This window comes from Pundamilia nyererei, unplaced genomic scaffold, assembly GCF_000239375.1.
Source record: "Pundamilia nyererei isolate P.nyererei 1_Seehausen unplaced genomic scaffold, PunNye1.0 scaffold00151, whole genome shotgun sequence".
Lineage (NCBI taxonomy): Eukaryota > Metazoa > Chordata > Actinopteri > Cichliformes > Cichlidae > Pundamilia > Pundamilia nyererei.
In genome coordinates, this window is record NW_005187552.1 from 1,449,171 (window position 1) to 1,460,962 (window position 11,792).

An 11,792-nucleotide genomic window follows, 5' to 3' on the forward strand; every position below is an offset into this window, starting at 1 on the left:
TGTGTGTGTGTGTGTGTGTGTGGAGGAGGGGGGGGGCATTTTTTGTCTGGGTTGGGTTTAATCCCGTGTCTCTGTGAAGTCATCTATCTGTTTAAGTATTCTGCTTGCATGACTCTTATTCTGTGTGCACACTGTTGGTCAGTTTTCTCTTGTTTGTTCCAGTTTCTCTGTGTGTCTGGATTGGAGGAGGAGGAGGAGGAAGGTGGGGTCCTTTGTCTGAGACTCTGGGCTAGCTGTCTCCAGATTCTGCTTTTTCTTTTCTTTTTCTTTTTTTGCTCTCGGTGTCTTTTAATATGTTTCAGTTCCCCTGCGCTGTTCATGTGTGTGTGAGTGTGTGTGAAAAGGATAATCGGAGCCTGTATGAGTGTGATTGAGGGTGCAGCTGTAGAGGCTGCCACCTCCCTCCCTATACCCCCCCCTCTCCTGCCTTTCGCTCCCCTTCTCTGTGTCATACTCTCTTTCATACTCACTCCTTTTTTCTTTTAAATTTTCTCTTTCATTCCGCTCCCTCACTCTTTTTGCTCCACCCGTCACCCCTACACTCCCCCGTGTAATGAGCTGACACACAGGAAGCTCTAATCCTCACACAATGCCGGCCCTCGTCCCCCCTCGCACAGTGACTGGGAGCGGGACAGGGGGCAACAGGGACCAACCTGGTCCAGCTGTCCCCAAAATGGCCGCCTTTAATCCCTCTAGTTTTTTTTTTTTTAGCCTGCAGGGGCTCCCTGAAACCATGACAACTGGTAACCAATGAAAAGAATGCCCAGGGCAGGGAGTGGGACAAAGGGGGAGAAAGGAGCCATGTGTGAGAAGTTTGTCCACATGCGTTCATGAGTGACAGCGGATGTGTCTCAATCAAAAAAAAAAAAAAGACAAAAAGAGAGAGAGCGGGAGCGAGAGACAGAAAAGAAGCCATTTAGATAGAAGTGAATATAAAATCCAACAGGTGTGATGCTGGATGTGTTTACAGGCTTTCATCACGCCTCATCACACTCATCAGTGAGCTTTAATCAACCCTCTGTGGGCATCAATCATCTCCAGGGAAAAAGGACAAAAGTTTCTCAAGGGGTCAAAGGTCAGCGTTTAAACCTGTTTAGCCTTGGAGCAATGAGGAATTAGCATCGTTTTAAAAGACAAAGAAACTGATTACTTCACAGTCGCCAGTAATTAATCTGATCTGATTAATTAAAGCTGCCATTCAAGCAAAACATCCTCGAATAAATCCTTAAAAAAAAGGCTTATGATTAATTAGTGATTTGATTTTTGAATCGGGACAATAATAGCTGTAAAAATGTGCAACATGAGTCACGTATTTTTAACTTTTTAAATCATTTTTTTGTTCCCCAGGTTGTATTAGTGGGGCAGGAGTTTTGTTTGTTTTGTCTCTTTTTCGCTCAAAATGTTCTCGTTACGCTCTGTAAGTATTCGCCGATGGCCACATCAGACATTTCCTCACAAACAGAGCCGCACAGTTTTACATCATAACTGTGACCGACACACAGGAACAAAGATGAAGTATTTGGATCTTCTGTGAGTTCATTTTGAGCATCTGGTGATTTGATTGTTGAGGCTGATTCTTAATTAACGGTTTGTCTGCAGGGACCTGGCTCTTACATCTCCAGGTTAAGTGTTTGCCTGTTAATTAGACATAACAGAGATCAGAAAACGGGTCAGACAAAAGACAAAATGGAAAAAACAAAAATGCATTATGAAAATAAAAACACAAAATTTATGTTGTTTTTACTTTATACGTTTGTTTTTATGTTCAATGCAAACCCTTTTACTTTAGAGACTTTATTTCTTGTAACTGACCTGTAGCAGCCTACATGTAGTACCTTCACAGCCCACCAGGTGGACCCAACGCACACTTTGGGGAGAATCAAGAGTAAGCAAACAAAGCAAACAACAAAGAAAGAAAGATAAAAATGACCTACTGGTTTTTCTACTTTTCCATAATATCTGCATTATTGAAGGTTCACGTGCGCTTGATGTTTTTTCTCTCGGATCTTTCTCTTTTAAATCATCTTCATTTCAGTCAGAATCAAACCGAGATCACTAGAAACTGATAATTTATCACCATTCAGTTTATTTCATATCCACAAGAGGGCGCAATAGCTTGTGTGTGGTCATCCATCAAACAGCAGAAACACAGAAACGTATGAATTACTTGTTGCTATCAGCAACACTGACGCGACTCTTAATTAAATGTGCATTTAAGCCTCACACAGACACGCATCAGCTAAGTTACGCTATTTCCCTCAGTTTTATAAACCAGTATAACTGTTTTATTACAATATTGCCTGTGTTATAAACAACATCACAACACTGTGATGGGATGTACTTAAAGTGAAGGAGAAAACGCAGGCTAGTCTTACATGAGTGGATAATTACGACCATTGTTCAGATGAGCCTTAAAGTGAACATTTCTAACAGCATTATATCATCAAATTGTCTCCAGATGCATTTGCATAATAGTAATCGTGGAAAAACCCTCAGTCCTCCTTTTATTTCCACTGTCACACTGATCAGAGAAGAGCAGGTAAGCTGCAGATAACACCTGTGTGATGGGCGAGATAATTGAATCACACACCCGTAGGAAAACAATGCTGAGGTGAACTAAAGCCCTCCCACTCTCGCCTTGAACTCGTTTCCTCGGTCGATTAAAAGCGTCGTTGGGAACCAGAAGTGCACAACACCTCAAACGCATCAGCCGAGGAAGGTCGGAGCAAAGCAGAACAAGAGGAAACCGAGCAGCAGCACAGCAGAGAGAGAAGAGGAAGGCGCATGAAGTGGTTTATTTACGACTGTGACAGGGAGGCAGGACAATGAAATAACAGAACAGAGAGTGGATTTTGAAATAATACAGTATTTGCGATCAGACTGTGCTGCAGTGATTTAGAGGACCCCAAGAGGAGCAGAGAGGAGCTGAGGAGCCTCTGGAGAGGGTGAGTGCCCCCCCCAAACTGCTGCTTGTGTTTCATAATGATTTAAGTAGAAGTGTTAATTCAGGAGAGTTGTTTTATCATGCCTGGCTGCTTTTACGAGTGAATAATCTGAGATCTTTTACATGAAGAAATAACTAATTAGAAACCCTCTGATGTGTTTCAGATGTTTCCACAGCTGCCTTGAAAATGTAATGATACTTTTTATTATCGCTGCTTCATTAATCAAAAACAACTGAACTGTTACTTGTGTCCCGTTGCGTAAACAACAGGACTTCCTGTATCCAGGATGTGACCTTAAGTAGCTCAAAAAGAAGCCTACTTATCAGCAGCTTTTGAACTTTGCACTTTCTGTCTGCAAGAGCTTCGCCTCTGAGCTTCTCCGGCATGCTTCACGTCCAATCTGCTGTCCTCCTTCTTTGCAGTGACTCCTTCATCAAGACACGTGCTGCTGCTCCTACTGCTGCTGTTGCCACGAGGTATCTGAACTTCACAGCCGCTCTTAAATTCTCCTCACAAAAGCTTCATGCTTCTGTGAGTCTGTGTCTGTGTGTGTTCATATCAGGCTTTCCATGCTTGAGTCTCTCCTGTATCTGAGTTCCTTATTACTTACGAGCTGTATCCAGTTTACGATCTTTGGATCGATATCTTGCATTTATGCTTCTCCGTGTACCTCTACACCTGACGTATACTTATTTATATGCGCTGACTTTATGAAAGAGCCAGAAGCCTGAATGATCAAAGTGTAAATACTGTAAATAACTACACTTTAAATTGGCATTAATGTAGTGAAAACACTGTCATTCAAAACAACACTGGCAGTTCATGATATGTAAAGAGATTGTGTAAAGCCAGATTATTGAACCTGCTGCCTAACGTGTCTGCATCATCATCAAATTGCACACATGCTGACGATAATGAACTTTGGAAAACATGTGACCTGTGGCCGCTGTGCTGACACTGAAACTCTGCATATGCCGGCGTAGGTGGATCTGGGAGTCTAAGTGTGAGTCTTAGTCAGTGATTCTTTCTCTGCTTGTGGTTACCAGCGAGAAGCCGGTGTCTGAGGCACGCAACGTGTTTGCTCCCCTCCCCGTCTCTCTGTAAATACACTCAACCTTAAAAGGCCATTTGGTGTGCGGCCTAATGGCCCTCCAATCCCAAAATCCCGCTCTCGAATCCAACCGTGTCCACACTCGTTGTGCGTTGTCTTTTCTGCATGTTTGTTCTGACATTAGTGCCTCTGGCATGCGAGTGTGTTTTTGTGTGATCGGATCGGGACAACGCGAGTATTTGCTGTGTGTCTGAGTTGTGACAACATCGCTGATATGACCCCTGCGTGTTGCCTTCACAGATGGCGGGAGATAAACGAAGATAGCTCGAGGAGGAATTTTCCAATCTTCATCACACAGCAAGGCCAAACAAACCCTCTTATTTTGTGACTGTTTTCCTTTTTAAAATAAATTAAAACCACCAAACTCGAACAATGGCTTCTCACAGCCTCATCCCGACAGAAGAGCCGTCCAACAGCGGCCCCCCGTCAGAGAAGTCAGATGACTCGCAGGAGTCCATGAAGCTCAAGAAGGAGATCTCCCTCGTGAACGGAGTATGCTTGATCGTGGGGAACATGATTGGCTCGGGGATCTTCGTCTCGCCCAAGGGCGTCCTCATCCACAGCGCTTCTTATGGTCTCTCCCTGGTGGTGTGGACCATTGGCGGGATCTTCTCCGTGTTCGGCGCCCTGTGCTACGCCGAACTGGGGACCACCATCACCAAGTCCGGGGCCTCCTACGCCTACATCCTGGAGGCCTTCGGGGGTTTCATGGCCTTCATCCGCTTGTGGACTTCACTGCTGATCATCGAGCCCACCAGCCAGGCCGTTATTGCCATCACGTTCTCCAACTACATGGTGCAGCCCATCTTCCCCACCTGCATAGCCCCGTACCTGGCCAACAGGCTGCTGGCTGCTGCTTGCATATGTAAGTACACATCTGGAGACTGAGTCAGTGCGTGAGTGCGTGAGTGATATCCAGTGTCAATAATGCCTAATAATCTGTGTTACAGCCGTGGTTTCACATCTATGACAGATCACGTGAGCTGCAGAGACTAGAGAAGTGAAAAATGGTGGCAGTCAGTTAGAGTCAGCAGGTCTACAGCAGAAACACTCACTAACATCTGATTAAAGAGGAACCGATCCACCCTAAAATCATCCATTCGGTAGATTAAGTGGGAGGAAAAGCCACTTTTTACTCAATCTCAGAGCAGTGGCTTTGGAAAACCTGGTGTGGGCTCATCACACAAGGACATGAATCACAGCTTTTCCTTTTTCTTTTTTTTCCTGTAAATGTAGAAAGATCAAATCTACCACGAGATAAAGACTACGCAACTGCACACTGAGTCAAAGGTGCAGAGAGAACTTGTTAATATCTCCCAGATAAGCCCTGATAACAAATATATATGTCCTCCTTTAAATCCATTGACCCACCTAAAAGGTGGGCGCGCAACACGCGTACACACGCTTGAATGCGTGCACACACACACACACACACACACTTTTGTGCCACGCACCAGTAAGCAGAGGACGACAGAGAGGCTGGTAGCTATGAGGTAAAGTCCTCCCTGCAGGGGCACTCTGACCTGACAAGCCTCTCCTCTGATAGCTCAGCCAGCACATGAGTGAAGCGCTTAAACAGCACCGCTTCCTTTTAAGTGAAGGCAGTGCAGTAAATGTAAATGCAGCTGCTGTAATGAAGTCCCTCTGTTTCATATTCACCTTCACCCTATTTCACTCAAGACTAGAAAAGAAAGGTTTTAGACATGACAGTGCCGAAACTGCTCTGACAAGACAACATGTAAGTTCTGTTTTATAAAAATGATGATAAAACACAAGAACAAACAGCTTGTAGTGCAATGAGGTCATGTGTAGACAGAGAACTGGGATGGGGGTGAATGAGGTCCTGGGTTTGAATCCACCGGCCACCCGGGGCCTTTCTGTGTGGAGTTTGCATGTACCTGTGTGGGGTACAGCATGCTTCCTCCCGTAACCCAAAGATTAGTTTAATTAAACTAACAGACCACATGTACGGATGTGAGTGTGAGCGGTTCCCCGTTTCAGGGCGTACTCCACGGCAGCCGAGGTAGGAGCCATCGTGACCTTGAACTGATTAGTAGAATAAGATAGACAGTTGTGATTTCAGTACCTTAACATGACAGATAAAAACATTCAGATTATAATAAGTGAAAGCTTACATCCTGTGTAATAATTTACTATCGAATGATTTGAGTTGGACTGTATTTAAAAGTCTGGTTGGGTCAAAGTGTTTTGCAGTGGAAGAATTTTGACTGATTATCTCAGATGTCGTGTAACTGTATAACTTTATTAATATGCGCGGGCCATGCTTCTATAAAACGTCCAAATTTTGAGTAATTAGGTCATTGTGTGTGCAGTTTTTATCTATTCTTGTCTCTGTGACGTCAAAGTGAGAGGAGACATCTTTAATATGGTCATTTCAGATACACTCAGCTCAGTCCACGTCCACGTACTGTTCAAACGTTTTGTTTGTGAGGGGCGGTTATCAGAAGCACGTGAACTCAGGTGTAAAGTCCGCCCAACCCGTACTCAAGGTCATCGTCTGCTAACAGCTACGCAGTCTTCAGCATCTCTGTATCACTGGCCTGCCTGTCTCTCACACCTGATCTCAAACCTCCACCTCTGGGTGGCACAGCCTCCTCCTCCATCACTCACCCTTGATCCCCTCCATCTGAGGCATTGTGCTCTGCTGTGTTTGAACAGGCATCCTGTTATTACCCTCTAGCTGTCAGTGTGGTGGAAGATGATGCATTCCTGTTTTGGTCTGAACTACAGCAATTAATTTACATTCATTAATAAAAAGATTCGCTTTCGCAAAACTGAGTATTACACACTATCAATGGGGATAGTAATTTTTTACGATGTCCCGTGAACTAGGCGGTCCCTTACTGATAAGGTGCCAGAGTCAGAGAGCGTGCGTGAGAGAGATAAGTGGCAGAGAGGAGCAGAAAAACATGTTTTCCAACACCATTAATGCTGATCAAGGTGAAGGAGGGCAATAAGGAAGAATGCAGCAGGGACCACTTTACTTATCAGGACCAGAGGCTGTAGGTCAATAAGTGCCAATCGTGACAAATCTCCAACCTCAGGCCGAAACATACAAGCTCATCAGAACAGATCGGTGCTTGTTTAATTATTTCTTCTTTCAAGCTTTTAAACTTGGTCTCACTTCCATGACCGTACATGTGTGTATTTCAGTATGTGTGTGTTATGTGCTGCACTCAGCTGTTTCCTTGTCTGACAAACAACTATCCGGTCTGCTTGAGTCAGCAGCAGTGCTTCCTTAAATCAGCCGCTCTCTCACATGGAAACACGCTGGCACAGACACAAACACACAAACACACACAGTTTAAAGAGCAAATGTCTGTTGCTGTGCGAGTCTGTGTTTGAATGATACGTGTGTGTTCATGTGTTTCGCTCCATCGCCTTCAGGTTTGCTGACCTTTGTCAACTGCGCTTATGTCAAGTGGGGAACCCGAGTCCAGGACTTCTTCACCTACGCCAAAGTTATTGCTCTCATCGCCGTCATCATCACCGGCCTGGTGAAGATCGGACAAGGTGCTCAAACACATCAGCAACTCACACACATTTTTTCTTTTTCTCGTTTTTCTTTTTCTTCTTCTTCTTTCGTCTTTTACCCTATCTCTGTCACATCAACACTCTGCATGTCCTCCTTTACTAAATCCATAAAAAAATTATCTGCTGTTATAACTAATATAAAACTGTTAAAGAACAATCAGATAAGATTGTTATGTGGAGGGTAGGAGTTTAATTAGGTTAACTACATGACGCTCACACAGTGCCATGCTGTCACTTCCTTCTAGGTCACACCCAGAACTTCGAGGGGCTATTTGATGGCTCATCTCGAGATCCAGGAGCCATCGCTCTGGCTCTGTATTCGGCTCTGTTCTCCTACTCTGGATGGGACACCCTCAACTTTGTCACAGAGGAGATCAAGAACCCAGAGAGGTGAGTTAATACGCATGATGCCACATGAACCATTTGCCACTATGAGCATTAAATCATCCCATCATATGGGAATTAAATTACTGTGGTTTCAAATGTATAATTCCATTTGAAACCAATGTCATGCATAAGTCAAAATTTCAAGTTATTATCTTAAAAGTTGGACTTTGGACTCAAATTTCTGAATAAGCTGAAAATTTTATATAACATGAATTTTTGACTCACGGATGATAAAAACATTTTCAGTGATGGTAATGGGCTTTTTAGACTTGAGACATTAACAAACAGGTTCAAATGTGACAGGTTTTTCTCTTTACACCCAATGGCCTTTTTGACAGAACCCCAAAGTGGTTTGTGTCACTTTGTCCCAAAGATATAGCCCTTAATGACCAGCAGGGGGCGACTCATGTGTTTTTGCAAAGAAGAGAAAACTACACTTTTGGCTTCGCTGCTCTGTTACCTTATTATAAATATTTAACTCATGAGTTAATGCTTTTAATGGCTAGTTTAAGTCTTATCCCAAAAAATTAACATCTTTATTTTATAAACCGTGTTCCCCCTTTAGAGCCAAATGGCCAGAATAGCAGACTAGCTTACACTTAGTTTTACATTTGCAGCTATTATATTCACAATTACGTCTTTAAACATACAACAAGCAGTCTATGAGCAGTCTACTTTTCCTGAAGCATCTGGATAAAGTTCAGAGTTAAGGCTATGAAACTGAAATGATCAGTGCATGACAAAAAGTAGAGGTAGATGGACTTCTACGGCCTCCTCTTGTCTGAGTACCAAACAAAACACAGAGGTGAAAAGCAAAGGGAGGGAAAATGGGAGGAGAGGCTCTGAAGTATTCTCGTGTGTGTTTCAGGCTTATTCTTTGATTCACACAGCCAAACGCTGATCAGCAAGGCCACACATGTGATTAGATCAAAAGCCTTTCTCAGAGTTCACAGACAGAATAAGTGACAAACACCCGCTCCTTATCACTTAATATCCTCTTGACTCAGAGACTTCAGACAAAACTCTGGATCTTTTCTCTCCATAAGAATCTCTCTGATTTCTTTTGCTGCCCTCTGCTGTTTCTCTCTCTGAACTACAGAAACCTGCCTCTGGCCATCGCTATTTCCATGCCCATCGTGACTGTAATCTATATTCTCACCAACGTGGCCTACTACACTATCCTCCCAATTCCTGCAATCTTAGACAGTGATGCTGTGGCTGTGGTAAGTTCCTCCGATCCACACTGAATGATGTAGGCTTGACATGTACGAGGTGTAGCTTTTGTTGAGGAGTTTTCCCTCTGCAGACATTTGCAGATCAGGTGTTTGGTGTGATGAACTGGACCATTCCTCTGGCTGTGGCTCTGTCCTGCTTTGGAGGACTCAATGCCTCCATCCTGGCTGCCTCCAGGTATCGCTATCGTTCTTTAGGCTACTTTGCGAGGTCATTAAAACCAGTCAAAATAAACCAATCCTCATCATCGCTTTATTTTGTCTCGAAAGGCTGTTCTTCGTGGGCTCCAGAGAAGGCCACCTGCCCGACTTCCTGTGCATGATCCACGTCAACCGCTACACTCCCGTCCCCGCCCTGCTCTTCAACGTCAGTTGTTTTTTTCTTTGTTGTCTAATTGTTTTAATTTAATGCAATGCTTTTTTTGCCCTCACCCTTACTCACCATGATTCCCGTACTTTCCTGCAGGGCGTCATGGCTCTCATATACCTCTGTGTAGAAGATGTCTTCAGGCTGATCAACTACTACAGCTTCAGCTACTGGTTCTTCGTTGGTTTGTCCATCCTGGGGCAACTATATCTGCGATGGAAGCAGCCGGACAGAAAGAGGCCTTTAAAGGTATTTAAATGAAATGTTTCAGATGTATGTGCAGTGTTACCTGTAAACAGACAATAGTAGACTGATGGTGCTGCTGAGATAGAAAAGTGAAGCCAGTGTGAAAATATAAAATCTCCACTTTTTATTGCAAAATCGTCACTGCAGCTCAGGACATAACCGCCGGAGTGAAACAATCAGGAAACTGACTAACTCCTGAACACATTTAATTTTTAACTGCACACATGCTCAGACTGGTCACTGTGTACTCACAGGCTGTATAACAAAAAGGAGCCTTCAGGTTAGAAAAGCATCGCAGGTTCTAATTCTTCAACCTGCATTCTTTCTACTGGCCAGCAGGGGGCGACTCCATTGGTTGGGCTGATTATAATGATGTCTGTGAAAAACCTGTGGTTCCTCTCTCTCAATTTATGACCTCCGTAAACTCTTTCCTGATGGGTCTACGACCTTTATCGCTTGGTTTAAGTCCTATTAAAAACAACGTGCATTTTGTAATTGATGACCCCGTATTGAGTACAACAGTCGATAAACTGGAAAAGGCTTTAAAATCCAGCATGTTTCACTTAGTCACGTTGGCGAAAAGAATTTTTGAGGCAGTAATTCATCCCATCGCCTCACCCGGCTCTCTCTCTCTTTTCCTTCCGCAGCTCAGTTTGTTCTACCCCATTGTTTTCTGCATCCTCACCATCTTCCTGGTGGTGGTGCCTCTGTACAGTGACACCATCAACTCCCTGATCGGCATCGGCATCGCTCTGTCGGGAGTGCCCGTCTACTTCCTCTGCTGCTACACCCCAGCTCACAAAAGACCGCTGTGGCTGCGAAGGTTCATCGGTAAGATTTGGAAGAATCCAGATGTTTTTCTGCATTATTCTGATCATCAAAGTGTAAATGCTTGACCTAAATCCTGCGTTCTAACCTTCTTAATGTCTCTTTTAGCCAAATGTGGCATGGGGATTCAGAAAGTGTGCTTCTCTGTCCTGACCGAGATGGACATCGACAAACTCGAGTAGAGACGCTCGTTTTAACGCCCTGCTGGCGGCCGGTGACGCACAAACAACAGACTCTCAGCTCAGCCTGGATCTTTGCCAGCCGCCGCTGTTGCGAGACCGCAGTGGACCAAACATTTGGGCTTAAAGCGGGATCCAGTTCTCAGACCCGTCAGCCACCACCCTGTGATGATGTTAAAGAATGTGTTAATGATGCTGCTCATAGGCGGCACTTCCCTGAAGCCAAGCGTGACTTCAGACTGTATTTAATTATGTCAACACAAGTAGTTTGTTTGAAATGATCTAAATGCAAAGCCTTTTTTGATTTTACTTGAAGGTGGCCGGTTGTTGTTGAAATCGGTCCAGCAGGCTGCATCTGTGGAACCGAGAGCGCTGCTGATCGTGTTTTTATCATCATTTGCTCACAGAAACAGAACAGATGAGACTGACTCCACGCTCACTCAGGTGGATGAACATTCATGAAGTTTTATAATGTCAGAGACTACTGAAGGGCTATTTTTAAACAAGTGTGAAACAGTTTGAAAAAGTTGAGCTGCAAACATGTATTTATAATAAAATTACTCGTTGACAACATGAAGACAGCCGTTTGTTTTGTTGAAATAAGCAGACATACAATAAGGTTGTGTTGAGGCAGTTTACATTTTTATTAGAACACATATTCATACCCCTAACTCTTCTATCCATAAATATGTACACAATTCATCATTACTGCCACGCTGACAGCTGGTTGGATTTATCCAACAGTGTCATTCCATGGTCTCGTCTTGCTTCCAGCAGACTTGTCTTTAGCTGATGCTGCTGCTGCAATGGGAGGTTTCTGCTCTAGAGGATTGTGGGTAAAAGTCTGTCTCAGTGGACCTGCAGGGAGAAATGAAATGAGACAACTCTTAGATAAACCACGGTGGCATCAAGTGATAAAAGTCCGGCAGCAGAACAGCAACA

At 44.0% G+C, this 11,792-nt stretch overlaps 1 protein-coding gene across 3 annotated transcripts; it reads left to right on the forward strand.

Annotated features, from left to right (window-relative positions):
• The first annotated feature begins 2,663 nt into the window (after positions 1–2,663).
• On the forward strand, positions 2,664–11,784 carry slc7a7 (solute carrier family 7 member 7). 3 transcript variants are annotated; one of them, XM_013913790.1, is made up of 12 exons: positions 2,664–2,945; positions 3,109–3,133; positions 3,368–3,421; positions 4,297–4,921; positions 7,465–7,590; positions 7,857–8,001; positions 9,098–9,221; positions 9,305–9,408; positions 9,501–9,597; positions 9,697–9,846; positions 10,491–10,674; positions 10,780–11,784. In XM_013913790.1, the coding sequence occupies exons 4-12, from the start codon at positions 4,429–4,431 to the stop codon at positions 10,851–10,853; spliced, it is 1,497 nt and encodes a 498-aa protein (XP_013769244.1). In that variant the 5' UTR covers positions 2,664–2,945; positions 3,109–3,133; positions 3,368–3,421; positions 4,297–4,428; the 3' UTR covers positions 10,854–11,784. The 3 variants fall into 3 exon arrangements, with proteins under 3 accessions (XP_013769244.1, XP_005745002.1, XP_013769245.1); XM_005744945.1 differs by lacking the exon at positions 3,109–3,133; XM_013913791.1 differs by lacking the exons at positions 3,109–3,133; positions 3,368–3,421.
• The last annotated feature ends 8 nt before the right edge of the window (positions 11,785–11,792 follow it).

Bases quoted from the DNA above. Each gene is read 5' to 3' on its own strand.
- slc7a7 (XM_013913790.1), top strand. From the start codon at position 4,429: ATGGCTTCTCACAGCCTCATCCCGACAGAAGAGCCGTCCAACAGCGGC. The intron at 9,222-9,304 runs GTAAGTTCCTCC...TTCCCTCTGCAG, and splicing joins ACAGTGATGCTGTGGCTGTG to ACATTTGCAGATCAGGTGTT. The intron at 9,847-10,490 runs GTATTTAAATGA...TTCCTTCCGCAG, and splicing joins ACAGAAAGAGGCCTTTAAAG to CTCAGTTTGTTCTACCCCAT.